At 62.7% G+C, this 23,286-nt stretch overlaps 6 protein-coding genes across 13 annotated transcripts; 1 reads left to right on the forward strand and 5 right to left on the reverse strand.

The window, feature by feature from the left end:
• Positions 1 to 121: 121 nt before the first annotated feature.
• VPS33B (VPS33B late endosome and lysosome associated) lies at positions 122 to 7,493 on the reverse strand. Of its 5 annotated transcripts, none has more exons than XM_058847091.1 (23): positions 7,305 to 7,493; positions 7,077 to 7,157; positions 6,942 to 6,985; positions 6,802 to 6,851; positions 6,557 to 6,624; positions 6,296 to 6,341; positions 5,904 to 5,998; positions 5,484 to 5,588; positions 5,071 to 5,167; positions 4,872 to 4,961; positions 4,628 to 4,701; positions 3,663 to 3,749; positions 3,490 to 3,580; positions 3,230 to 3,304; positions 2,882 to 2,946; positions 2,748 to 2,802; positions 2,620 to 2,666; positions 2,241 to 2,373; positions 1,769 to 1,842; positions 1,193 to 1,294; positions 602 to 677; positions 419 to 535; positions 122 to 253 (listed from the first exon to the last, which is right to left on the reverse strand). In XM_058847091.1, exons 1-23 carry the CDS (start codon positions 7,398 to 7,400, stop codon positions 174 to 176), a joined length of 1,848 nt encoding a protein of 615 aa, XP_058703074.1. In that variant the 5' UTR covers positions 7,401 to 7,493; the 3' UTR covers positions 122 to 173. The 5 variants fall into 5 exon arrangements, with proteins under 5 accessions (XP_058703074.1, XP_058703071.1, XP_058703070.1 ...); XM_058847088.1 differs by having other exon boundaries at positions 6,942 to 7,000; XM_058847087.1 differs by having other exon boundaries at positions 6,942 to 7,003.
• Positions 7,405 to 9,050, reverse strand: HDDC3 (HD domain containing 3). The gene is made up of 4 exons (XM_058847094.1): positions 8,792 to 9,050; positions 8,216 to 8,271; positions 7,903 to 8,143; positions 7,405 to 7,640 (listed from the first exon to the last, which is right to left on the reverse strand). Exons 1-4 carry the CDS (start codon positions 9,048 to 9,050, stop codon positions 7,510 to 7,512), a joined length of 687 nt encoding a protein of 228 aa, XP_058703077.1. The 3' UTR covers positions 7,405 to 7,509.
• A 52-nt stretch (positions 9,051 to 9,102) lies between these two features.
• Positions 9,103 to 10,054, reverse strand: NGRN (neugrin, neurite outgrowth associated). Its single transcript, XM_058847098.1, has 3 exons — positions 9,643 to 10,054; positions 9,466 to 9,576; positions 9,103 to 9,396 (listed from the first exon to the last, which is right to left on the reverse strand). The coding sequence occupies exons 1-3, from the start codon at positions 9,765 to 9,767 to the stop codon at positions 9,120 to 9,122; spliced, it is 513 nt and encodes a 170-aa protein (XP_058703081.1). The 5' UTR covers positions 9,768 to 10,054; the 3' UTR covers positions 9,103 to 9,119.
• Positions 10,055 to 10,115: 61 nt separating this feature from the next.
• Positions 10,116 to 17,662, reverse strand: TTLL13 (tubulin tyrosine ligase like 13). 4 transcript variants are annotated; one of them, XM_058847078.1, is made up of 12 exons: positions 17,551 to 17,662; positions 15,762 to 15,892; positions 15,236 to 15,392; positions 14,899 to 15,150; positions 14,279 to 14,364; positions 13,944 to 14,169; positions 13,320 to 13,504; positions 12,553 to 12,741; positions 11,950 to 12,091; positions 11,456 to 11,635; positions 10,874 to 11,186; positions 10,116 to 10,367 (listed from the first exon to the last, which is right to left on the reverse strand). In XM_058847078.1, exons 2-12 carry the CDS (start codon positions 15,869 to 15,871, stop codon positions 10,117 to 10,119), a joined length of 2,091 nt encoding a protein of 696 aa, XP_058703061.1. In that variant the 5' UTR covers positions 15,872 to 15,892; positions 17,551 to 17,662; the 3' UTR covers position 10,116. The 4 variants fall into 4 exon arrangements, with proteins under 4 accessions (XP_058703061.1, XP_058703062.1, XP_058703060.1 ...); XM_058847079.1 differs by lacking the exon at positions 17,551 to 17,662 and adding an exon at positions 16,376 to 16,487 and having other exon boundaries at positions 14,899 to 15,042; XM_058847077.1 differs by lacking the exon at positions 17,551 to 17,662 and adding an exon at positions 16,376 to 16,487 and having other exon boundaries at positions 11,456 to 11,629.
• A 684-nt stretch (positions 17,663 to 18,346) lies between these two features.
• Positions 18,347 to 19,449, reverse strand: GDPGP1 (GDP-D-glucose phosphorylase 1). Its single transcript, XM_058847096.1, has one exon. It carries the CDS (start codon positions 19,447 to 19,449, stop codon positions 18,373 to 18,375), a length of 1,077 nt encoding a protein of 358 aa, XP_058703079.1. The 3' UTR covers positions 18,347 to 18,372.
• A 61-nt stretch (positions 19,450 to 19,510) lies between these two features.
• On the forward strand, positions 19,511 to 22,385 carry CIB1 (calcium and integrin binding 1). Its single transcript, XM_058847097.1, has 7 exons — positions 19,511 to 19,614; positions 19,770 to 19,804; positions 20,327 to 20,429; positions 20,762 to 20,915; positions 21,162 to 21,280; positions 21,355 to 21,443; positions 21,690 to 22,385. The coding sequence occupies exons 1-7, from the start codon at positions 19,564 to 19,566 to the stop codon at positions 21,709 to 21,711; spliced, it is 573 nt and encodes a 190-aa protein (XP_058703080.1). The 5' UTR covers positions 19,511 to 19,563; the 3' UTR covers positions 21,712 to 22,385.
• Positions 22,386 to 23,286: the final 901 nt, after the last annotated feature.

Below are 23,286 nucleotides of genomic sequence, written 5' to 3' on the forward strand. Positions count from 1 at the left end.
GCGCTGCGCGTCCCCGCGCCCCGGCTTCCAGCGGGCCCCGCCCGTCCCACGGCGGCCCCGGCCCCAGCGCCGCGCCGGTCCCCGCGGGACAGCGCTCCCACACACACAGCCCTAGGCCAGGTCGTTGTCAGCAGAGATGTTTACTGGCGGCCTTCCCCCGGCCCCTCCGCGGCTCAGCCCTTGGCCTCGATCATGGCCTCCATCATGCGGGCGCTGTTGGTGATGGCCGTGGTCAGGAAGATGAACTTGCACCCTGCAGCAAAGGCCTGTCGGTGCCCCGCAGTGCTGTGCGGCAGCACCGACCCTGCCAGCCCCGTCCCCGCCCATCTCCGGTACAGCCGTGTGCCCTGGCACTCCGCGGAGCAGCACCGGCACGGCGGCTCCTGCCCGCTCCCCGCCCTGCCCAGGCCGCTCATACCTCTCTCCTTGCCCAGGAAGCGGAGGGCTGCAATTTCAGAGAAGGTGCAGCCCCCCAGGAAGACAGCGAGGACAACACGCTGGGACTCGCAGGCAGGGCTGTCCTCCACGGTGCTGTCTGGAGAGGGAAGAGCGCTGTAGGAATGGCAGCTGCCAGCCCTGCACCCCCAGCCCCCAGCACTACCTGAGACACAAAACTCGTTGCCATTGAGCAGCCGCACGACCTCCTCCAGGCCCTGCCAGCCGCGGCGCTCCAGCACCTGAGGGACGGGCAGCGTGTCCGGCTGGCTGCTGGACACTGCCCAGGAGGCTCCGAGCAGTGGGTGACACCGCCCAGGAGGCTCCGAGCAGTGGGTGACACCGCCCAGGAGGCTCCGAGCAGTGGGTGACACCGCCCAGGAGGCTCCGAGCAGTGGGTGACACCGCCCAGGAGGCTCCGAGCAGTGGGTGACACTGCCCGGGAGGCTCCGAGCACTGGGTGACACTGCCCAGGAGGCTCCGAGCACTGGGTGACACCGCCCGGGAGGCTCCGAGCACTGGGTGACACCGCCCGGGAGGCTCCGAGCAGTGGGTGACACCGCCCGGGAGGCTCCGAGCAGTGGGTGACACCGCCCGGGAGGCTCCGAGCAGTGGGTGACACTGCCCAGGAGGCTCCGAGCAGTGGGTGACACCGCCCGCCCCAGTCCTGGGCAGAGGGGCCCTGCTGCACTCCCCAGAAGGAGGCAGGGGCTTTGAGGGGACGTGCCTGGTTCTCTCCAGCAGCAAATGAACTCACCTGCTCGATGATCTTGCAGCTCAGGGGTACATAGGCCCCACCAAAAACATACGCCATGTCCCGAGGCATTTTGAGGTCATACTCGCCATCCAGCCGAGGGATCTGCAGTGACAGGTGACTGGAAGGGTACAGGACCAGGCTGCCTGGGGCCTCACCACCCCTCAGAGGTGCAGAGGTGAGGAGGGACCGACACTTGGAGCTCTGTCCCCACCTCCCACCCACCGTGCCAGAGCCAGCACCACATGGCCTGGGGGGGCTGTGCAGCAGGGGCCAGGGACAGAAATGTCACCTTGCCAGCACTCCAGGACCTCTGCCTCAGGATGGAGGACACAAGGCTGCATGCCCAGTGCTACTGCTGTGTTGGAAGGGGGCAAGGAAGTGCTGCAAGCACACTCACAGGGCACAGGGTCAGGGAAGAGTTGGCCCCCAGCCCTGAGGAGAAGCCTACAGACTGCCTGGAGCAGCTGCAGCAGCTCTGGACCCGAGCTGTGTCCCCCCGAGGTGCACGGGCACAGGCTAAGCACAGCTCTCTGCTCTGTGGGCACAGCGGCCAGCCAGCACCCCTTGAGGACGTACCAACCCCAGCTTCTTGCTTATGGCTCGGAAATTGCTCTTCCTGGCCAAAGAATTAAATGCGTCTGTGATCTTTCCTGGAAAACATGACAAGGAGAAACATCTGAAGAGGCTCTGTCTGGATCGCAAAGCTGGGCTGGCAGAGATGTGCAGAGCTGTGTGCTCTGGAGGATGGCTGTGGTGTCTGCCAGCCCTGCTGCCCCGCAGAGATGTGCAGAGCTGTGTGCTCTGGAGGATGGCTGTGGTGTCTGCCAGCCCTGCTGCCCCGCAGAGATGTGCAGAGCTGTGTGCTCTGGAGGATGGCTGTGGTGTCTGCCAGCCCTGCTGCCCCGCAGCTGAGCGCCCTGCGCCGCCTGCAGCAGCATGGCTGGAGTCACGCTCGGTGCTCGCAGCCCACACATTTGCCATGTGCTTCCAGCAGATCTGCGGCAGCAGCTCCCCTTCCCAGGCTCCCAGGGACACTGGGCTGGCTCACCTGCAGCACGGTCTGTCACCAGCTTGCTGACTTTGCTCTCCACTGCTGTCAGGGTCTCCCCAGCTGACTGCTCCGTCAGCAGCCCGATGCGCTTGAGGTTGTGGAAGGTCAGCAAGTGCTCAGGCCCGTAGCTCTGTGAAGGGGGCAGCCAGATCGGTGTGGAGCAGCACGGGAAGCAGACAGGGTGTCCCTCTGTTGCTCAGAGCCCCCCAGCAAGCACAGGGCAGGGGCAGGTGGAGCCTGGGGCTCGTGTGGAGCCTGTGGAGGCAGGGCCCATCCCCAGGAGCGCTGCTGCCCAGCACCTCGTGGCCAGAACCACGGCGAGGGGAACCCCCATCCGACACAGCTCTTGCTCTGCAGTGACTCCTCGGGCCCTCACCTGCAGGTACTGGGTTTTCAGGGAGCGGTAGTCCTTGGGGACCAGACCTGTGGGGAGCAGCAGGTGAGCTCTGTGCCAGGGCTGGGGCCTGGTGCTGTTGCTGTGGCCCGGCACAGAGGGGCACTCACCATTTTCCGTGATGGACAGGAGGCACATGAGGCGCAGGCTCTCGATGGGGGACACCTGTGGGGAGCGGGGTTAGGGGGGCAGGCTGGGGCAGCTGGAGCAGGTCTCACCTGCCGGTCTCACCTGCCGGTCTCACCTGCCGGTCAATGTGCTCCTCGATGAAGCTGGTGCTCTCGCGGATGTCAAAGCCCTCCAGCAGTGCTGTGGCAGGGGCACAGGCAGCATCACCCCACTTGCCAGCCCACTCAGCTGGTCTCTGGGCTCTGCTGCCCTCCCAATGCCCCACCCCACCACACATTCCCTCTCAAGAGAGTGCAGCAAGACCCTGCTAGGATCTTGAGAGACCCCCGAAACAAAGGGACTGTGAGGACGGTGGCCACACAGGCAATACTCAGGCATGAGGCTCCCTGGGCCTGGGGCAAGTGAGGCCATGGGTCAGACTGGGGCAGGGACAGGCACAGATAGAGAATGGAGCAGCACTCACAGTGTTCAGCCTTGATGGTCTCCTGGAAGTCCTGCTTGGTTTTCTTTTTCATGATAGACTCACAGGCACCAATATCTGCACAGCCAAGAGACACAGGGGCTTTGGAGGGGAAAGGGCTCAAGGGCTCGGCAGGCAGATAGCACAAGCCACCAGCCCCTGCCCCTGCTGGGCACATCCAGGGCTCCCTGAGCCACCGCTTTCCCCGGAGCTCCAGCACTTGCAGTACAGCCGAGGGCCCCTCCCTCCCCCCAGGTTCCTACGCAGGCTCAGCAGGCGATGCTCCTGCTTCAGTCCCTTCAGCTCCTGGGACACAAAGTCCTTCATCTGCTTGATGTCCATGCCCCGGCGCCGCTGCAGGAGGGAGAGCACAGGGCTGGTGGCCTGGCTGCAGGGACAGTGCCGCAGGCGTCCTGCACGCCAGGGTGACACTCACGTCGTACTGTGCCTGCAGGTTCCGTGACTTCTGGCTCAGGAAGCCAAACACGCTGGAGAAGTGCTCATTCCGAATCTGGCTGAACACCTGTGGAAGCCCAGCCAGCCCTGCAAACACAGACCCCAGGGCCAACACCCCCAGCAACCCGCGCAGCACGCTGGCCACACGCCACCCCGTGCCCCAAAACCCCGGCACAGCAGCCTGTGTCGCTGTGTCCCTCCTAGCCAGGCCACACCACGAGCTGAGAAATGTTCCTCAGGGATCAGCCTTGATGAATAGCAGCTGGCTCCTCCCCAGTTTAGCAGAAACACTCTTCTAGGAACTAGTACTGTGTAAGCAGCTCCTGTTTTTTAATGAACAGCTGGGAAACTTATTTTTGTAACCTGAATAAAAACCCAAGTGGAGTCATATTTTCATTGTCAAGTCCCATACTTAAATACCAACCTGAATTGTGGCCCTGATGGAAAATTACTATGAACCTTGTGACTCAACAAGAGGCTTTTCCATCTTCCTTTCCAGCCTTACCCTTTCCTATCCTTTTGATTCCCCCCTCATTTCCCACCTCCACCTCCATGTAGATATTTTTGGGTTGATTTTATTTTGGATTGATCTATTTGTAATTTTTATGTTCTTTTCATCTGTGTGTTTTAACCTTTTAGAACTCTGCCAGCTAATTTGGTCATGCTGCAGCTTTTATGTTAAACTCGTTTTTGCGGATACCTTTTCTGGTGATTCCTTTAGCAACTTTAAAACACTCATTTGTGACACAGCCCTGCATGCAGGGACTCTGCCAGGTTCAGAAGTGGAGCTGCACCTGCACACCAGCTTTCTCTGGTCTCTGTGCCCAAACCCACGCTCTGGGGGCCCAGGAGCCCCCAGCCACTCCTGCTCAAGCTTAGGGGAGGGAATGGTCCACTCTGCCTCCTCCCACCAAGGGGACTCCCCCAAGGCTCGTGAGGACTCACTTTGTCCTGGGAATTGAGCAGCACCTTAATGCTCTTGTCAGAAGAGGTGACATCTGGCCCAAAATCCACACTGCCTGCAGGGAAAAGTGAAGAGCTGCTTTGTCCCAAACATAGCAAAACTCCCACATGCACGAGCCTTGCACACAGAGCTCTGTTCTGCCCCATTCTGAGCACAGAGCTCTGTTCTGCCCCATTCTGAGCACAGAGCTCTGTTCTGCCCTGCTGCTGTCCCCAAGTCACCTACCACACTTGATGCGGAAGGTGTCATCCACGAGCCCCTCGTAGACCACTTGGGAGCAGAGTGCTGTCACGTAGTCGGTGTCTGCAAGGAGAGCCGGAGCCAGGCTGCCCTCCCACTCCTCCTGCCACCCCACACAGGCTTTCCCTGCCCCTCTGAGTGACCTGCTGCCCAAATCGTACCCTCTGTCCTTGCCTCAGCCCACCTCTGTCCATGAGGAAGACGTGTCCAATCTCAGGCTTCCTGCCCTGCCCTTCACTCTCGCTTTCCTCCTCCAAGTCCCGCCACAGCTCGTAGCTCATCTGTGAGGGGCAGAGGGTGCCAGGGCTGGGGAGCAGCCCCAGGCTCCCACCAAGGGCCCTGGCACACAGCGGGGCTGGCAACCAAGGCCAGGCTCCCTCCGTCAGGGCACGGGGGCCCCACCACACCCCAGCGAGCAGCAGCCGCCCCTCTGCTGCCCACCTTAGCATATGGAACCCCCCTCAAAAACCTGCCCAGAAGGAGGCACAGCACAGTGACACCTCTGTGGTGACGTGCTGCCATGTGGCTGATGGGGTCCAGGTCCCTGCAAGCCGTGCCGCTGATGGGGACCCAAGGGACTCCTGGTGCCAGCCACACCTTAGCACAGCGGCCGATGCCGTAAGTCTTCCCAAAAGGGCCATAAAGGGAGTTCAGCAGCTGCAGGGCTCTGGCAACAGGATTGATCCAGCGGTGATCTCCCTCCTGCAGGACAAGGGAGTGTGGGCAGCCAGCTGGGAAGGTCTGCCATGGCAGGGGATTGCGCTGGGCACTGAGCTGGGAGCTTCATCCCAGGAACACAACAGGATGCCCCGAAGCTGCTCAGCTGGGGACACAGGGGCCAGCTCGGGGTCACTCCCCAACAAAAGCTGTCCCTGGGGAGTGGACAGGGCCCATGGTGCAGACTGGGGGGCTGAGCAGGACACCACACACCTCCTCTCTGAACAGCACCTTGTCCCAGCCCCGCTGAGGCACAGGGGACAGGATGGTGCTGTCACCTCACCACAGTGCCCCACTGACCAGAAAGTAGTCACGGAAGAACTCGGGCAGCTCCATGCTAATGATGTCTTCATCCAGGGGCAGCAGGTAGAAGGACCATTCATCGCAGGTGACATCTGTGTTTGGAACAGGGATAGGGGACAGTTATGCAGCCCTGGGCAGGAAGAGCCCCAAGAATCACAGCAGACCCAAAACAGGGCCTGTGGGGCTTCAGACAGGATGGGTGGCAGGAGCCTGTCTCCTCTCCTCAGGCAGAAGAGGGGCTGATGCTGTGCGGGCACACATCTGCCTGCAGACCAGCGGCCAGCCTCAAGAGAACCGTGTTCCCTGCCCACACAGGGACCCCAGCACTGGAATTTAACTGGGATCCTGCGGTGTCAGCCACCCTGAGCCAGTGCTGCAGCCCCACTCACCACCAAAGACCCCCTCTTCCTCCAGCACCATCTCGCAAGCATAGAACTGGAAGGGAAGGGAAGACCCTCAGGGCCACACAGGCTCTAAGCTGGAAAAGCTCTGGAGGGGCCCAGCACCTTCCCAGGTGTAATAACACTTGAGTTTACGTAAACATTTCTGCGTTAAAAACAAATTTTGATATCTATAGAAGTGCGGAAGGTGCAAAGGCTGGGCAGGCACAGAGTGACAGGGGAATGGGCAGCACTGTGTGTCCCACTGACCTTCTGGGGGCTGAAGATGATTTTGTACTTCCTGCTCCTCCCTGACATCTTGTCAGCGTTGACAATATCTGTGGACACCCCGCACAGCTGCCCACCCTGCCGGGCACAGCTCCCCTGGGCACACAGCCCGGTGGCACCGGTGACACCGGGGACGGGGCTCGCCGAGAGCCCCTCGGGCCCGGGCACAGCGGTGGTGCAGAGCTGCAGCCCCAGCCGAGGGCAGCCGGCTCTGGGGCCACACTCACCGGCGATGAAGCGCATGGTCCTGAGCCGCGGGCGCACCAGGAAGCAGAACCTGCAGCACAGAGGGGAGCGAGGGGCCGCTCACACCCGCCCGTGCCTGGGGCCCTTCCCCGCAGAGCCCGGCCCTGCCCGGGGCACTCACTGGTCGCTGGCACCGGGGGCCGGCCGTGTCTCCACCTTGTACAGCTTGTCCACGTCGTGCTGCTGCGGGGACAGGGCGCGGGCTGGGCGCGGGCGGCGGCGGCGGGCGGGGCGGCCCGAGCGGAGCCCGCGGTACCTTCAGGATGGACACGTTGGCGATGCGGTCCAGGGGGCTCATCAGGTCAGCCTCGATGAACAGATCCTTCTTCCCGGGGAGCTGCGGGCAGGAGGGCATGGGCCGGCACCCGGCGGCTGCCCCGCGCCGACCCCGACTCCCGACCCCCTAAGCCCCGGGCCAGCACCGATCCCGCCGACTCCCTACGCCCGCCCCGGTGCGGGTCCCTGCCCCGGGCGGCCCTCGCACCTGCTCCAGCAGGTAGACGAGCTGGTCTCGCGCTAGCCGCTTCAGAATCCCGAAGTCCGGCGGCTCGGGCGCGTCGCGCCGCCCGGCGAGGGCCATGACGGCACCGGGAACGCCCGAGCCGGAACTCGGCAGCGGCGGCGGAAGCGATCGGTACCATGGCAACGCAGAGACGCCGGGTTCGCACGGGTTTATTGGCGCGAGCCGGTCACGTGGGCACGGCGCGCTCCTCGAACAGGCGCTGCAGCGCCCCCTCCAGGGCCGCGCTGGTCCCGCGCAGCCCCGACACCACGCGCGACGCCCACCGGAAGTACTCCTGCACGCGCTCCTCCGACCAGCCTGCGGGACACGCGGGACGTCACTTCCGGCCCCGCCTCACCTGCGGCAGCTCCGCGCCCCCCCCGAGTCCCCGGGCACGGCCCCGCCACAGCGGCCGCGCAAACACAGACACGGACACGCTGCCCCCGCCAGTGCCGCCCCGAGCAGCCTCGGGGCTCCCCTGTCCCTCGGCACAGCCGACAGCGCTAGCCATGCTGCTGCTGGGGAGCGGCCCGGCTCGTCCCCGTCCCCGCGGTGCCGCTGCCGCCGGCGCGGGCGATACCTCGCGGGGTGCAGCGGTTCAGGTCCCGCAGGTTGTACAGCTTGTCCGCCAGCTTGACCAGCTTGGCTCGGCTGCTGCAAAAGGGAGCGCGCTCGATCTGCAGCCGCTTCCGCTCCATCTTGGGCAGGCTCTTGTCGTCCGTCACCTCCTCCACCACGCGCCGCACCTCGGCACCGAACCGCTCCTCGATCTCCGACAACGTGGTGTCCGTGTCCTCCACCGTGTCGTGCAGGAGGGCGGCCTGCGGCGAGCAGGGGACGTGTGGGGCTGCAGGGGAGCGGGCAGGGCAGGGCAGGGCAGGGCAGGGCCATACCTGCAGCACCACGATGTCCGTCACGCCAGCCTCATGCGCCAGGATCCTGGCGACGCCTGCAGCGAGAACGGAAAGGTGGCGGGAGGCACCGGGGAACGGGCAGCTCCGGGCCAGGACAGCGGCTCCCGTGGGTGACACGGGGGCTGCACGGTGGGCACTGAGGTTTCCCCGAGACCAACCCTGGGCAGGGAAAACCCCAGGGGCAAATCCTGCGTGATGGATTCTCTGGCCGGGCAGGCAGGGGGGTCCCGGGGGCTTTCCCCAAGGCTGGCAGGTGCGATTGCGGCACAGCGGCCCCCCGGCAGCTCCCGCAGGCCCCGGAGGGCAGCAGCCACACCCGGTCACAGGGCTGGGGCAAGGGCCAGGGGGGCAGCGCTTCGGCAGCTCTGCCCCCATCGGGCTGAAGGAGACGGTGCGGGAGAACGGACACGGTTCTCTCCAAGAACCAGGGTGAGGGGCTCCCGGGGACCGGCAGCGCTCCGGGGCAGGAGGGGTCCCAGGGGGAGCGGTGCTCTGGGAGAAAGGGCCCGCGGGGGTCTCCCGGGAGCGGGACGCGGTGCCGGGGGGGTTTCACACCGATGGGGTGGTTGATGTAGGGAGTGCCCTCGGGATCCTTCCGCCGCTGCTCCTTGTGTTTCCTGGCTGCAAAGTCCACTGCCTCCAGCAGCCGCGCCATCTCGGAGCCCATCCCCGCCGCCTCGGAGCTCATCCCCGCCGCCTCGGAGCTCATCCCCGCGGCCTCGGAGCCCATCCCCGCCGCCTCGGAGCCCATCCCCGCGGCCTCGGAGCTCATCCCCGCCGCCTCGGAGCTCATCCCCGCGGCCTCGGAGCTCATCCCCGCGGCCTCGGAGCCCGCGCCCGGCGCGACGGAAGCAGCACAGGCGGAGGCGGGTCCCAGCTCCGTTTATTGCACGCCGGGCCCCGGCCCGCCCCAGCCCCGCGGCAGCCGGTACAGGAGCGTCCCGTCGGGGGCGCGCACCTCGCGCCCGTCCCCGGCGCCCCGTCCCGGTGGCGGTGCCGTGGCGGCGGCGCTCAGCGCCCGCTGGTCCTGCCGCAGCCGGCGGCGCGGGGAGGGGCAGCCGCGGCTCCGCAGCACCCGCCGCACCACGTCGGTGCCCACGCCAAAGCCCTGGGCCAGGCGCTCCAGAGGCCACTCCTCGGGCAGCTCCTGCCGCAGGAACCTGCGGGCACGGTCACGGTCACCGGGGCGGTCACCGGGCGCGGCACGGTCCGCCCGGCCCCGCGCTCACCGCAGCTGCTCCATCGCCTGCCAGGTCAGGGCGCGATCGGGGGCTCTGCGGCCCCCGCCCAGCTCCCGCCGCAGCCGCTCCATCCGCGCCGCCGCCCGCCGCCGCCGCGCCCTGCGGGGAACACGCGTGAGCGCCCGGGCCAGCGCAGGCCCCGGCCGCGGGCCGACCGCTCCGCACCTCTCCGGCTCCTCCAGCGCCGGCTCCGGCGGATTCGGGTCCCCGGGCCACGCCGCCGCCGCCCGCCGCGGGGCCCAAGCGAGGAGCGGGAGCGGCCGCAGGCCGCGCTGGAGCAGCACCGCCATGGCAGCAACAGGCCCGGGAACGGGCGGGGCCGGCGGGGCGGGGAGCGGCCCCGACGGGGGAAGCGAGGGCCCGGCGGGTCCAGAGCGAGTGGCCTCTGCAGGGATTCTGTGCGGGCGGTTGCGGGTCACAGACAGAAGTGCAGCGGGTGGGGCACGGACAGAGGCACAAGTACCAGTCTCCGGTCCTGGCAGAGGTGAAGCTAGCCGGGGCAGGTGGCTGGAGCCGTGCTGGGCCCAGGCTCTGGTCAGGGGGCTCGGCAGCCGACCCCAGAGTTGATGGAGGCAGGCAGCCTATCCAGCAAGTCCTGGTCCGAGCACACATGGGAGGAAGGCTGAGCCCTCAGCCATGTTACCTGTGCTTTTCGTGCTGTGAATGCGTGAGGCACTGGCATGGGGCGAGGTCCTGGCGTGGTGTGACGCACTGGCATTGCGAGGCTCTGCCATGATGTGAGCCATGTGTGTGCTGTGTGTGAACGGCAGTGCTGATGGGAAGCTCCGGGACCACAGCGCAGTGGAAGATGCCATCACCCTGCCCTGGGCTGGCTGGGGAAGCCGGGGGACAGCTGCTTTCATCGGAGGATGACAGACTACCGGCATCATCTGGAACAGCACAGACAGATGTGGGGCTGTGCAGAGCCAGCAGCTTCCACTGCCCTTCCCAGTGGGGCTTGGTGCTGGCAGCCCCTGCTCCCCTGGTCCTAGGGCTGCAAAGCGGATGAAGCCGATGCCAGGATGCAGGGCTGGGTGAAGAAGTAGGGTGAAAACATGGGCAGGGAGCAGTGTGGTGGGAGGAAGGCCTGGGAAGAGAGTGGTTCTGAGTCACCATGTCCCCTCTGACCCCCAGGAGCTAATTCACCCCTTTCACTTTCCTGGCTTCTCACACTCCCCCATGCCTGCACATCAACCCTTGATCCTTGGAAACCATTCCTGGCTCTTCCCTGTCCCTGCAAATAGCCTTAGACAGAGACTCCTAGTGGTTACCAGTGCCCCAAGCAGAGCAAGGCAACCCCTCTGCAGTGTCTCAGCATCCCTGAGAGCTCCACTGAGCTCATCCATTCCTCCCATCAAGGCCAGGAGCATCCCACAGGAAGATGATCCATACTTACAGCCTTCAGCCTGGGTTCCAATGCCAGGGAGCTGCTGGTCACACAGCTGCAGCCCCTTAGGCTGGGCACAGGGCTGGGTGGCCGCTGCCCGGGGGCCCTCCTGCCGCGCGTGGTACGGGACACTCCGGCCTTGAATGCACAGGGTCTGGATGTCGTTGGGATCTGGGCCTGGGGTGTGCCGTGGCAGGGCCTGGGCTCTAGGGCTGGGCATGATCCTGTGTCCCAAGGGCTGAGCTGGGACTCCCAGGAGTGAGATAAGCATCATTAAATCATGGGTGTTGTGGTCCCTGAGGAGATCCCAGGGAAACTGCAGCTGGAAGGAGGAAAGAAAATGGCCATGGCTTGCTTCTGTAGGCCTTGGCAGGTCATAGGAAGGAAGAGTCTCCTCTAGTCACGCCCAGGCACTCACTAAAGCATTACCCTGCACTTTGTCCCCAGGATGCCCCCACCACCATTCCAGACTCACATCATCCTGCAGGCACAGCAGCTGATCCGCCTGCAGCAGACCCCGATCAGACCCCAGCAGAGCTGCTCAGTGCCCAATTCACTTCTGTGAGGGCTGGCTCCAGACAGTGCTGTTACCTGTTTCTGGAGCACACAGGATCCCTGGGTGTCAGCTGTGGGGAGCAGCCGGGAAAGCTGCTCAGTGATGCCCAGGTGTCGGATCAGCTTCTCACGCTGCAGCAGAGCATTCACTCTCCTCTTCTCTTCATGTTCCACGATGTCCTGGGGCTGCATGGAGTTGTACTGCCTGCGCTGCACCTCGGCAGAGAAACATCTGAGCTATAGCAAAGCTGAAGCCGGCATAATGCACAGGACAGACAAAACCATGAGCTGCTCCAAGCCTGGGGACAGTTAGAGTCTCAGAGTGGCACAGAGATCCCAGGGAGAGCCAAAGTGGACGGGCAAAACATTGGTGCTTGCAAGTACTGCCAACACAAGCTGTTGACTCTGAACTTAATGCAGGCAGTCAAACCTGGAATTTCTGCTCCATGGGTGCACCAGTGGCTCAGCAAGGCCCCCAGAGCCATGTCACTGACTTGGAGAACCCACGGACAATGCTGACACTGAGGTACCTTTCCATCCCATGCCTTAGTGCTTCTGTGGGAGAGGTGGATTGTAGGAGCTGTGCTTCTATTCTGCATTCTTTCTGTTTTCTTCTTCCTGATGGCAGCTTCCAGCTTTTCATTTTTCAGGCGCATCACCTCCAGCTGCTGCCTGCCACAGAACAGTGGAGTCAAATACTGGCTCAGAGCCACAATAGCAAAAGGGTGTGGGGCAGACTTCAACCTGAGGACATTTACTGCAGGCCAGTTCTGCATGAATAGCCCACAACAGAAGTGTGCCACGAGATGGGATGGGATGCTTGTAAAGAGACTTTTTAAAAGAGAAATGCCCTTGGATAATGCCCTGTGCCTGCCAAAAGGGAGGGGGACATTTGGGAAATGGTGCCTCCAGGGTCCAAAAGTCAACAGAGCACTGCCCTTGCCTCTCTGGAGTCCATCTAAAAGGAGCCACTTTGCTGAGGAGCCACAGCACGTGCAGGCTCCTTCCTTTCCCCTCCCGCTCTCCCCGCTTTCTTACACCTGCCAAGCAGCAGAGTTGCTCCCCAGGAGGGATGAGGAGCGAGTGGTCTCCATGCCACCTGTGAGGAGTGGGTTTCCACAGGAGCACCGTACCTGGCATACTCTTCTCGTGCCTTGGATGCTATTGTTTCCTGGAAGATGGACCTGCTCTGCTGGAAGAATGGCTCATACTTCTCTGTCCCAGGAGCTGGGTAGATACGTCGGAACCCCCCCAGGTGCTCGTTCTCGTAGGTTTCAGCCTGTGCCAGCCAGGCAGCCTGGCTGCTCTCCTGCTCCCGGCGCCTGCAGCAGAAGGGAAGATGGGGAACTGTGGAGGGAGGCTCTGGGACAGGCAGAGTGCAGGACTGATGTGCTCAGCATGTCCCAGGACTCCTGATAGAAACAGCAGCTGGAGAGAGCCGTGCCCTGCCTGCAAGGTAACAGGCTCACTGAGCACGGGCTTGTGAAAGGACATGCAGACAGAGGAAGGAGAAACCCTCAGCCCTCAAAAGGATCCCTGCCCTGGAGAAGGGCCCATGCCCAGGCTACCCCCAGTTCCTGAGGCAGGGCTGTGGTTCGTCATATGAGCATCCCTGCCAGCTCAGGATGCTGGCACTGCCCATCCCCAGCAAAAGACAAGCAGATGCAGCCTGGGGAGAGCTCTGTCAGGGCCCAGAGCACAAGGTGTCACAGGTCTCCTGACACCCAGAGAGGAGCCCTGGCTCCTCCTTGCAGGATGCAGATGGCTTGAGAGAGCTCAGAGGCTGCACAATGCCATGGGCTCTGGGAGCTTCCAGCAGCCAGCCCTGGTGTTATCCTGCTCTGTCATGCCCTGTCTTTGCTCACTGGGGACCTGCAGCACTGTGGGGGAACAGCAGTACCTGGACTCACGGGGAATCTGATTGGCCTGAAGGAGCCGTTCCTTTACCCGCCGCTTGTCCTCCTCCAGCACCTTCTTTCTGTCGCAGGCGTGCACATTGATCAGGTTGAGGGTGTCACACAGAAGGGCATCCTTCACCTCATGGTCTAGCTGAGAATCTGTGTTGAAGCTGGGAGAGTGGTTCACCTGGCAAGACAAGCAGGTAGCCTAACCTGGCACCCCAGCTCCCAGCCCGTGGCCCCTGCCAGCCCCACACTGCCCATGGATGCTCCTCTCTGTGTCAGAGACAGGCAGCAGGAAGCCACACACAGCACTCTCTCCTGCAGGGTGTTGCCCACTTGTGCCACAGGTCACCTGGATGCCACCCCACAGGGTGCAGGCATGGGGCAGCTGTCACAAATTCAGGGTGCTCACAGGACAAGGGGTCTGAAGGCTTGGGAAACTCCCCGTTGTTAGATGGTGTGCAGGAAATGGGTTCTCCTGGATCCTGCTCACAACAGGTTGTTTGGCTTCACAGCCTGGTTAATTCTGTGAGCAAGGTGGCCCTTTTGAATCAAACAAGCCCTGTTCATCCCAACCCCCCTGTCCTAGTCCCCCAGCTCTGAGCTATCCACTCCTTCCTCACCTCCAGCAGCCATGGCTTCAGCCTTCTATCCAGCAAAATATCAAAGCCCAGGATTTCAAAGCAGGCGCAGCCAGTAGGGTGGCTGGAGAAGCAGCTCTGGTAATGGTGTTTCAGCACAGGGTGAGCCGAAATCAGTGTCTTGATAACAATGTCATCAATATCTGCCCAGAGCTTTGATGTGTCATAGCTGTGCTCTGCCATCCAGGCATTCAGAGTGGACAGCTTCCTGTGTGGGGAACAGGAGGTGGCAAGGGCTTAGCTGTGTCACCGCAGGAAAGCTGAGGTAAACCAGTGTCCCCAGGCAGTGCTCTTGCAGTGCTTGGACATGCCAGTACCTCTTGCTGCCCACCATGTCATCCTTGACAAAGTTCTCATTGTGTTTGTTGATTGCATAATTGGTCAGGTGCATGCAGATATCACCCTGGCAGGGAACCACAAGAGACATTTGTTCACTCTGAACCACTGAGCAAGAACAGGAACAGCCCTCCCCAGGTACTCCCATGTTATTTTCTGCCTGAAGCATGGGCAGAGTAGAAATGGTGTGGAATCGAGTACACTTATCAGGGCTAGAAGGAGAGACACCAGAGGGGATTCATTCTGCAGGTTTTCAAAACCTGATAGGCTGAGACCCTGAGAAACCAGATACAAATTTACTGTTCACCAAGTTTTGAGCATGAGGTTAGAAACCTTCCAAGGTTCCATCCAAGCAAACAACTCCATAATTCTGTGGTGATGCCAGTAAACAGCCCAAATGTGGGGCCTTGGGGTAGATCTGCTATCCCTCCTGAAATACCTCCTGTGAGGAGGAGGAAGTGGTATAGAGGAACAGGAAGGCATCAAGGTGGGACTCCTGCAACCCCCAATATCTGCCTTTTCAAGGCCAGGAGTGCCCCCAGGACAAGTTAAGGACTGACACCTACAGATACTATAAGTTTTTTTGAAACTTCCTTTTTACCAGGTTTTTGGTGCTGTGATCGATGTACCTCATGGTGGCAAACCGGGCAAGGCCCTCCTTGTAGAGAAAAATCCTCAGTGGGTCACAGGACGTGACCAGCACATAAATGCGCATGTCAAACTTGAAGCCATCGATGAGGAAGGGCTGTGAGGAAAGAGGCAGGAGCAAGGGTGAGGTGAGGAACTGCTCCACCTGCCTGTGCTTTGTCTGTGTCCCCGATGTTCCACAGCCACACCAGCACCTCCAGCAGACCTGAGGAGACCCGAGGAGCATGGGGGATGCTGGCAGAGTGAGGGGGCTGGAATCCTACCCCACTGTTGTGGGACTGTCCCGGTACCTCAGAGATGTACTGCTGACAGATCATGCGTTCCCCGTGCTTGATCTCCTCCGGATGGTGGGTTATGAAGATCCCTCTTCCCTGGCAGCTGTTGTCAGGCTTGCAGATGAATGTTCTTGTTTTCTTTATGGATCTGTAGGCATGGAAATCTCCATAGCTGTGCAAGGAAGGGGTGACTATCACTAGCTGCAAAAAACACCCCTCTGAACTCTCTCCTAATAGCTGGGTACTGAAACCATAGTGCTGCAGGCCAGCACACACTGAACTTCTGCAGGGGATGAATCGAACCCCCATTCCTAATCTACAGGAGTCACAGATTGGTCCCCACGTGACTTCACCCAGGTCTCCACATCCCACCTTTTCCTTGCACACATCTCCACCTGTACTGGGAGGTCTGTGGAAGAGGTCACCACGGTGCGTGCTGAAGCTAGTTAAGTTTTGGGGTCTGGTGCCCAGCAAAAGCAGGTGAGCAGCCTCCCCCTCCCTGTGTCACCCCGTCCCTGCGGCGCTGTCCCACACCACTCACTCGGCTGGCAGGCACCACGTGCGGGGGAAGATGTTGTACTCCTTGGGGAAGAGCCGCAGCATGCGGTTCAGGTTTCGAGCCAGCAGGTCCTTGCGGCACAGCTCGATCATGCCTGGGAAGTGGTTGATTTTCTGAAAGTGGGGCAGAAAAACCCAGATCGATGGAGGCCCTGTGGGGATGGATTCTCCCAGCCCCGAGGAGAGCCTGAGCATGGAGAACCAGCAGCAAGAAGGAAGCCAGGCCTGTGGTTGTCTTGAACTGCTGCTGCAGGGTGAGACTTGCTACAGCTGCTTTATCTGAGCTTCACTAGTGATTTATCTGTCTATTCCATCTTAGCCCTGGAGCAGCGTAAGAGCCGTTTATCATCGACCACTGTTTATTTCACAGCACATCACAGGGCTGGAATGCTCCTGCTCCCCCCCCACAGCTGCTGAATGCTGCTGGTGACACCCACCAGGGACATGGTACATGGACCCTGTGCCCTGGAGCTGAGGCACAGATGGGGCATGGCACCGCTTCAGGTGCTTGTTTCACTCTGCCACGTGCTGTTGCACAGCCATCCTTGTGTCACCCTCCTTCCTGAGCAGTTCCTGCTGGGCAGCTGTTTTGTTTACCTGGAAGCGCTTCATTTCCATGAGGCGCTCCAAAGTGACCGCGCTGTCCGTCCAGTACACTGTCCACTCCTCATTTTCTCCTGCTTCCTTCAGCCCGCAGTGCTGCGCCGCCCGCCGCACTGTGCCAAGGCAAGCAGTGACAGGGGCCAGGCAAGGGAACACGTACAGGGACTGATAAACTCCCAGAATAACCAGGGATGGAATGTGAAACAAATCTCTGGCTGAGAAGCCACAAACAGGGACTGCCACCCCCGCAAAATAAGAAGGGATGGAGTATGCAGCTCCTTGGGCTGCAGTTCGCCTCTCAGAGGTACAAGTAACCTTATACTAAACATGACCCCTTGGAAGGTGTCAGGAACACCAGTTTTATCTGGCCAAGCCTCTGGCTGCAAGTGTTCTGGGAGCTCTTAACCCTCTAATTCCACCTGTCTGGAGGTGCCAGGGCCTCTCAACAGCAGGGTTGAATTTCCCATGGGTCTTACACCTCACAAGCAGATACAAGTCTTGCAAAGATGTGGATTTAATCTCCCAAATCAAAGGTCTTTCAGCAGCAGAACACAGCTCAGCAGGGAAAGGTCTCTGCTGGGATGGTTCCTGCTAGTGCCAAGTATGAATTTGGCAGGGCTGGGGAGGTGATGGGGATTCATGCACACCAAGATCCTGTAGTAAAGTAGATTAATAACACCCCTCAAGTGCCAGGAGTTTGTTCTTTCAAGATCCAGCTTGTGGGAGGAAAGAAGAGTGGGAGGGGACCAGCTCCCTGGAGTCACCAGGGATGAACAGCACAGGGAGAGGTTCCAGGTACAGATCCTGCCTGCTCACCACCAGCTTTACCTTGAACAGTTGACAACCCTCAGCTCCTGTCTCCAAGGCCAGGTACTCCCTTGCACTGTATCTGATGGAACCCTTCTCGCTCATTTTAGCAGACAGCTGGCAAACGCAAGTGTGGGGGATGTTGAGGGCTTGCGCTGCTGTTGCACATTTTAAATGGGGAGAAATCTCAATCCAAAGTGTGACAAGCTCCCCACTAATGCAGGGGCCCTGTGCCAGTCACTGGCAGCAGTAAATAAAGCAGTGGGAACTGGGTGCCAGCACCGCTCCTGCTGGGCAGGCACCTGGAGAGCCTGTGGGTGTGGGCTGGAAGCCTGCAGGGACCCCCTGCCCCTCTGACTTACCACTCTCGTACTTGCAGCCGCTCAGGTTGATGGAGGGGACACTGGAATAGAGATGAGATGGCAGCAGCTCAGCGAGGCACGGGGCAGAGTGGGGACACAGCCCCGATCCCCCAAACACACACAGGGCACAGCGGGCAGTCTGACCAAGCCAGCCCCGCTTCGGAACGGCCCTAAGGACACAGACAGGCTGGTCCTGGCTACGGAGCCGTGCCTGGCTGTGTCACACAGGGGATCGCTGGGGCAATTCCAGGGGAACACTATTTATTTTGGGTCAGCGGGACCCCGGACCGGCTCCCGGGGGCTGGGGAGCGCCGGGCACCGGCTGGGCACTGTCCCGCGGGGAGCAGCGGGGCCGGGGCACGGCTAGGCTGGGGCCGGGACCAAGTGGGAGGCAGCGGGAGGCGCCTCCGGGAGTGGCTGGATGGGCTCCAGCCGGACCCTGCCGGGGGCTGCGGCCCCACACTCGCCTGCGCTTCCTCCGCGGCTCGGGTCCGGTGGGGGCAGCGGGACGGTCCGGGAGGGCCGCGGCGCCAGCCGCCTCCTCGCCCGGAGGGGTTCCCGGGGGGGGTGGGCCCGGGCCCACGTTCCCCCCGCCGCCGCCGTCCGCCGCCATCGCACCGCTGCCAGGGCCGCTGCGTTCCCATGGCGACCGCACCATAGAGACGCGGGCACTGCGGGCAGAGCGGCCCCGCGCGGTCACGTGACAGCCACTTCCGCGTTCTCCAGCTGCAGCGGCCCCTGCCGGTGGCTCAGCTCGGCGGCGGCCCGGCCGTTCCGCGCTCCGGGAACGGGGGGACGGTTCAGCGCTGCCCGTGCCCCCGTTCAGTTCTCCAGCAGCCGCGCCAGCTCCGAGCCCAGCTGCAGCAGTTCGGGCTCGGGCAGCAGGTGCTGGCGGATGGCGCTCAGGGCCTGCACCTCGGTGATGTCCCGGTAGAGCGGCTCGGCGGGCAGCGGCAGCAGCCCCGCCAGCTCGCACAACGCCACGGCGAAGGGCTCACCCGCCTTGGGGCCAAAGAGGGGCCGGCGAGCCCACAGCAGCACCCGCAGCCCGCGGCCGCCCCCGGCCCCCGGCCCCGCCGGCGGCTCTCCCCGCGTGGCCAGCACGTTGCAGGCCAGCCCGACACCGCCCAGGTGCTCCGCCGCCCGGCACACGGCCCGCGACACCGGCTCCAGTGCAGCGGGGCCGGGGGCGAAGAAGAGGAATGCGGGGGCCGGTCCGGCGCGGAGCAGCCCCAGGCGCGGCCCCAGCGGCTCGGCCGGCGCCTCCTCCAGCGGCAGCGGCCGGTCCAGGTAGAGCCCGTGCAGGTGCAGGTGGTTCACCGAGGCGCCGCCGCCCAGCCCGTTGAAGCCCACGCGGAATCCGGGGTGGGCGCTGAGGAGCGCCGCCTCCAGCGCTCCGCGCAGCGCCGGGGCCGTCAGCATCTGCGGCAGCCGCCGCGCCGGCTCCGGCAGCAGCAGGACGTGTCCCCGCTCCAGCGGGCTGGCGTTGATGGCCACCAGCAGCGGCTCGGGTGGCGATCCCGGGCCTCCGGTGCGGCGTAGGCGGAACAGCAGCTCGGCGGGGCGCAGCCGGGTGAAGTTGAAGGCGCCGGGGTCGAAGGGATCCCGGAGGCTGCGAACGGGCTGCGGCGGGCGGCGCTCGGCGCTGCGCTGCTCGTTCAGCTGCGCCACGAGGCGCACGGGGCCGGGCAGGACGCGGGTGGGCAGCGGTCCCAGCCGGTACCGGAACAGTCCCCGCTCCATACGGTCGCTCCAGCCCGCCAGCAGTACCCGGTCGAACCGGGAGGGCGCGGAGTCCGGGTCGCCCCAGTCGGCTGCCTGCAGCACGAAGTCCTCCTCGCCATAGACGAACTCCTCGGGGTTCGGCTCGCCCGGCTCCCCTCCCGCCATCGCTGTCATGTCCGCGTTCGGCGGCGCCGGGAGCCCGCCGTGTGTCCGGGCGGGCGGGGCTGTACTGTGCGTGTGTTTGCCCCGCCCGGGCCGGGCGAGTGACGTGCGGAGGGAAGCGGCGCCATGGGCGGCTCGGCCAGCCTGATCCCGCGGGACTTGCTGGGCGAGTACCAGGTACCGGCACCGGGGGCACGGCAGGGCGGCGCGGCCCCGGGGCGGAAGGTGCCCAGAGGCCGTGGAAACCATGGCTGGGGTGCCCTGCTCGGGGCTTTGGGCCCCTGTCGGCGCTGGCCCCGGTGCCGGTGCTCTGACCCGTGCTCTCCCCGCAGGAGCTGACGTTCCTGAGCAAGCAGGAGATCTTGCTGTAAGTACCGCCCGCCGGATTACCGTAAGTGGGGCGGGATAGAGGCGCGATCCCCGGCCCCCGGCGAGCCCGGTCCCGCGGGTCCTCAGCCTGTGCCTCGGGGCACGGGGAGCTCCGGCCCTGCCCCGGGGCTCCCGTTCCGCCGAGACGCCCAGCCGAGCCGGGAGGTGCCGGTGGCACTCCCTAAAAGCCGGTTATGATGGGGCGAAGGTCGGCGGGTGCTGCCGGTGGCGCGGGCCGGGCTGGTGACGCCCTGAGCGGCGGGCAAGGGGCTGGGGACCGGCCCGAGCCCGCCGTGACCCTTCTGAAGCCCCGGCCCCCGGGGAGAGCAGCAGACAGAGTGGCTCCTCTCCCTGGTCCCGGGAGCAGCCGTGGGACCCCCGGCCGGCACACTCCAGCCCGGCAGAGCTGGCAGGAGCTGTGGGAACGGGACATCCCCCCGGAGAAGCGCGGCCGGTGCCCAGACCGGCTGCTCCCACCCCGCTCGCACCACAAAGCCGCTCTTTTTCTTGCCTCTTAAAGTGCCTACAAGAGGTTCAGTGAACTGCTGCCAAAGGAGGAGAGGGAGAACGCCTGCTCCGCGCGGGTTCCCAAGAGCCAGATCCTGACGCTGCCTGAGCTGCGGGTATGGTGCCTGGCACACACGGGACACTGATGCTCCCGGGTTAGAGCCTCGCCGTGCCACTGTCCTGTCCTCAGCTGTGCCAATAGCGAGCTTCCTTGTCCCCACCGAGCAACTGAGGATCCTAGGGATCCCTGCTGTGCCACAGGATCCCACTGTTTATCCCTGCTGCGTAGGGCTGCGTCCCGGGAGGCACACAGGACAGGTTTCACCATGGGTGATGGAGCAGTGGCACTGGGGCACCTGCTCACCTGCTGGAGCAGCAGCTACAGCCAGTGTGTGCCTGATGGAGCCAGCATGGCCCAGCCCTGCCTGAGCAATTCCCGTGTCTACAGGCAAACCCCTTCCAGCACCGGATCTGCCATGTGTTCTCAACCTCAGAGACTGGGGATGACAGCATGTCGTTTGAAGACTTCCTTGATATGCTGAGTGTCTTCAGCGATTCTGCCACATCTGACATCAAATCCCACTATGCCTTCCGCATCTTTGGTAAGGCTGGGGACAGGTGCCGTGTTCTGGGATCCCTGCACCTTGAGGAAGCAGGAGCAGGGTGATGAATGGATGTTCAGGAAGGCTGGCAGTGCCCTTAGAGCACCCACGGGGTGGTGACTTTAGGAACTCCCTGTGGGAACAGCTGGTTTGGCATGGTGAGGTGCATGGGGTGGTGCAGTGTCAGTGCTTGTGACTCTGTGGGTTCACTGTGGCACTGCCAAAACCTACCTTGTCTCTCCCCAGACTTTGATGATGATGGGACTCTGGACAGGAAGGACCTGGAGCAACTGGTGAATTGCCTGACAGGGCAAGGCGAGGGGTCCCGGCTGAGCAGTGCAGAGATGGAGCAGCTCATCCAAAATGTGAGGCGCGTTGGCCAAGGCAGGGGCACTGCACAGCCCCAGGCACAGAGCTCACCGCTCACCTTCCCCCACAGATCCTGGAGGAGTCCGACATCGACATGGACGGCACCATCAACCCCTCCGAGTTCCAGCATGTTGTCTCCCGCTCCCCGGACTTCGCCAGGTGCGGTGGTCTCCAGAGGCTGGCTGGGGGTTCATCACCCTGATTGCTCAGCTGGCACTGGGGCAGAGCTAGTGGTGGCAGGAGGGCAGGGCTGCCCTGTGCCAAGTCTGGCAGAGGGAGTTGCATCCCAGGCTGGCTCTACAGAGCGTCTCCTGCATGGGGATTCAGCTCCCTACAGCGCTGGATGCCTGTAAACCCTTTGTGTGACCTAGCAAGCAGGTGCAGATCCTGTCGTATCTCTTGCAGCTCCTTCAAGATTGTCCTGTGAGTCCCATGGCTGTCCAGCAGCACTCCTCCAGCTCCTCCAGCACTCCTCCAGTTCCTGCAGCTCTTTGTGGGCTCAGCCATTTCCTCTTTCAGTGAGCACAGGCCCAGCCCCTCGATGGCCTGGCTGTGCTGCAATGCCTTGGGCAGGAACCTTCCTTCTTCCCTCTCAGGTGCCTGCTTGGCAGCAGGGGCTCTCAGGAATATGCCTCTCCTGCAGTCCCTCTGCTGTCCTAGCACTGGAATTTGAATCCTTATGCATTCCAAGGGCAGCTCTGCAGGTGAGGAGGGGAAGACCTGCTCCTGCCTGGGGCCACTCTGCACCAGCACACCCCTCTCTGCCCTCAGGACCAATTCCTATGTTGTGCCTTCCAGCAGCAGGCAGGGAGCTGCCTCCCCTGCCAGCCTCTTCCTGCTTCTCCTGTATTTCTGGGAGCCTCCCTGCTGCCACATGGATCCATTTCTTTGAGCAATAACTCAAACTTGGATCCTCTGAGCAATAACCAAAATGATAATTTTTCACAAGCAATAACTCAAATGGGGGTGCTTTCTCTGAGCAGTCACCCAAGAGTCACTGTACAGGTGCCACCCCACAGCAGAGCTGTCCCCCCATGGCTGTGCTCAGAGCCCATGCTCCTCCTCCTCCTCCTCCTCCTCCTCCTCCTCCTCCTCCTCCTCCTCCTCCTCCTCCTCCTCCTCCCTTTCTCTCCTTGCCCTCTTCTGGCTCCAGTGCAGCAGCTGCTCTGCTGCCCTGGCCTCTTCCTCCCCCAGTCCCTGTGAGGACACAATTAAAGGGCTCTGGTTTCACCCTTGCTCTTTGCTGCCTTTGTCCTGCTGTGGGACGGGTGCCACGAGGGTGTTGGGGACATGGGCTCCTGCCAGGCCTCTCTGCTTGTGCGCCAGCCGCCACTCCAGGGTTCCACGTCCTGCTCCACAGCCCTTTCTGTGGGCTTCCCTCTCCACACTGGGATCCTTCTGGGCAGCACAAAGAGCTCAACACTCAGGCCAGAGGCACTAAGGGGAATCCTGGGCAGGTGAGTGGTGCCATCACTGTGGGCAGCACCAGGGTCCTTTGTCCTTGTTCAGGCATGGGCTCTGCCCTGGCCTGCAGCCATGCCCTGCTGGGACTGCTGTGGGGCCTGAGGTCCTGCTGGCCCCACAGAGCTCCCATCCTGGGGCAAAACAGCTGATGGCTCTCAGGGCTCTGGCATGGCTGTTTCTCACACAGTGGCTCCTGCCCTTCCAGTCCTTCCAGCTCGCTGCCCCATGGTGCTGACAATATCTGCCCGCCGAGGCCTGTACCCCTACAGCCCCAGGGCTGTGTCTGCTGGCAGCTCACCAGACAATGCCTCCAGTGGTTTTTTTGATGTCCCAGAACAGGCTGTGCAGGAAGTTCAGTGCATGGGTCCAGCTGGGAGCAAGGCAGTGCTGGTCCCTCAGGGGAATCCTGCCTGGACACGCCAGCTCTGCACAGAGCTCGCCACTTCCCCCAGCCCTGTCCTGGCACTGCCAGTGCTTCCCAGTTGTGTGAGAGCTCAAAAGCAGCGCTGTGCTACAATCCCAGGCCTCGCCCTCAGCC

The sequence above is a fragment of the Poecile atricapillus genome, chromosome 11, assembly GCF_030490865.1.
Source record: "Poecile atricapillus isolate bPoeAtr1 chromosome 11, bPoeAtr1.hap1, whole genome shotgun sequence".
Classification (NCBI taxonomy): Eukaryota; Metazoa; Chordata; class Aves; order Passeriformes; family Paridae; genus Poecile; species Poecile atricapillus.

Bases quoted from the DNA above. Each gene is read 5' to 3' on its own strand.
- HDDC3 (XM_058847094.1), bottom strand. From the start codon at position 9,050: ATGAGCTCCGAGGCCGCGGGGATGAGCTCCGAGGCGGCGGGGATGAGC. The intron at 8,144-8,215 runs GTATGGCCCTGC...TGCTCGCCGCAG, and splicing joins CGGACATCGTGGTGCTGCAG to GCCGCCCTCCTGCACGACAC. The intron at 7,641-7,902 runs GTATCGCCCGCG...CGTGTCCCGCAG, and splicing joins GAACCGCTGCACCCCGCGAG to GCTGGTCGGAGGAGCGCGTG.
- VPS33B (XM_058847087.1), bottom strand. From the start codon at position 7,400: ATGGCCCTCGCCGGGCGGCGCGACGCGCCCGAGCCGCCGGACTTCGGG. The intron at 6,852-6,941 runs GTGAGTGCCCCG...TCTGTGCTGCAG, and splicing joins GCCCCCGGTGCCAGCGACCA to GTTCTGCTTCCTGGTGCGCC. The intron at 3,305-3,489 runs GTAGGAACCTGG...TTGGCTGTGCAG, and splicing joins GCATCGCCTGCTGAGCCTGC to ATATTGGTGCCTGTGAGTCT.
- GDPGP1 (XM_058847096.1), bottom strand. From the start codon at position 19,449: ATGACAGCGATGGCGGGAGGGGAGCCGGGCGAGCCGAACCCCGAGGAG.
- TTLL13 (XM_058847076.1), bottom strand. From the start codon at position 16,396: ATGGAAATGAAGCGCTTCCAG. The intron at 15,151-15,235 runs GTACCGGGACAG...GGGTCTCCTCAG, and splicing joins GTCAGCAGTACATCTCTGAG to GTCTGCTGGAGGTGCTGGTG. The intron at 14,170-14,278 runs GTACTGGCATGT...TTCCCCACACAG, and splicing joins GACATGGTGGGCAGCAAGAG to GAAGCTGTCCACTCTGAATG.
- CIB1 (XM_058847097.1), top strand. From the start codon at position 19,564: ATGGGCGGCTCGGCCAGCCTGATCCCGCGGGACTTGCTGGGCGAGTAC. The intron at 20,916-21,161 runs GTAAGGCTGGGG...GTCTCTCCCCAG, and splicing joins CTATGCCTTCCGCATCTTTG to ACTTTGATGATGATGGGACT. The intron at 21,444-21,689 runs GTGCGGTGGTCT...TATCTCTTGCAG, and splicing joins CGCTCCCCGGACTTCGCCAG to CTCCTTCAAGATTGTCCTGT.
- NGRN (XM_058847098.1), bottom strand. From the start codon at position 9,767: ATGGCGGTGCTGCTCCAGCGCGGCCTGCGGCCGCTCCCGCTCCTCGCT. The intron at 9,577-9,642 runs GTGCGGAGCGGT...TGTTCCCCGCAG, and splicing joins GCGCTGGAGGAGCCGGAGAG to GGCGCGGCGGCGGCGGGCGG. The intron at 9,397-9,465 runs GTGAGCGCGGGG...CCGTGCCCGCAG, and splicing joins CAGGCGATGGAGCAGCTGCG to GTTCCTGCGGCAGGAGCTGC.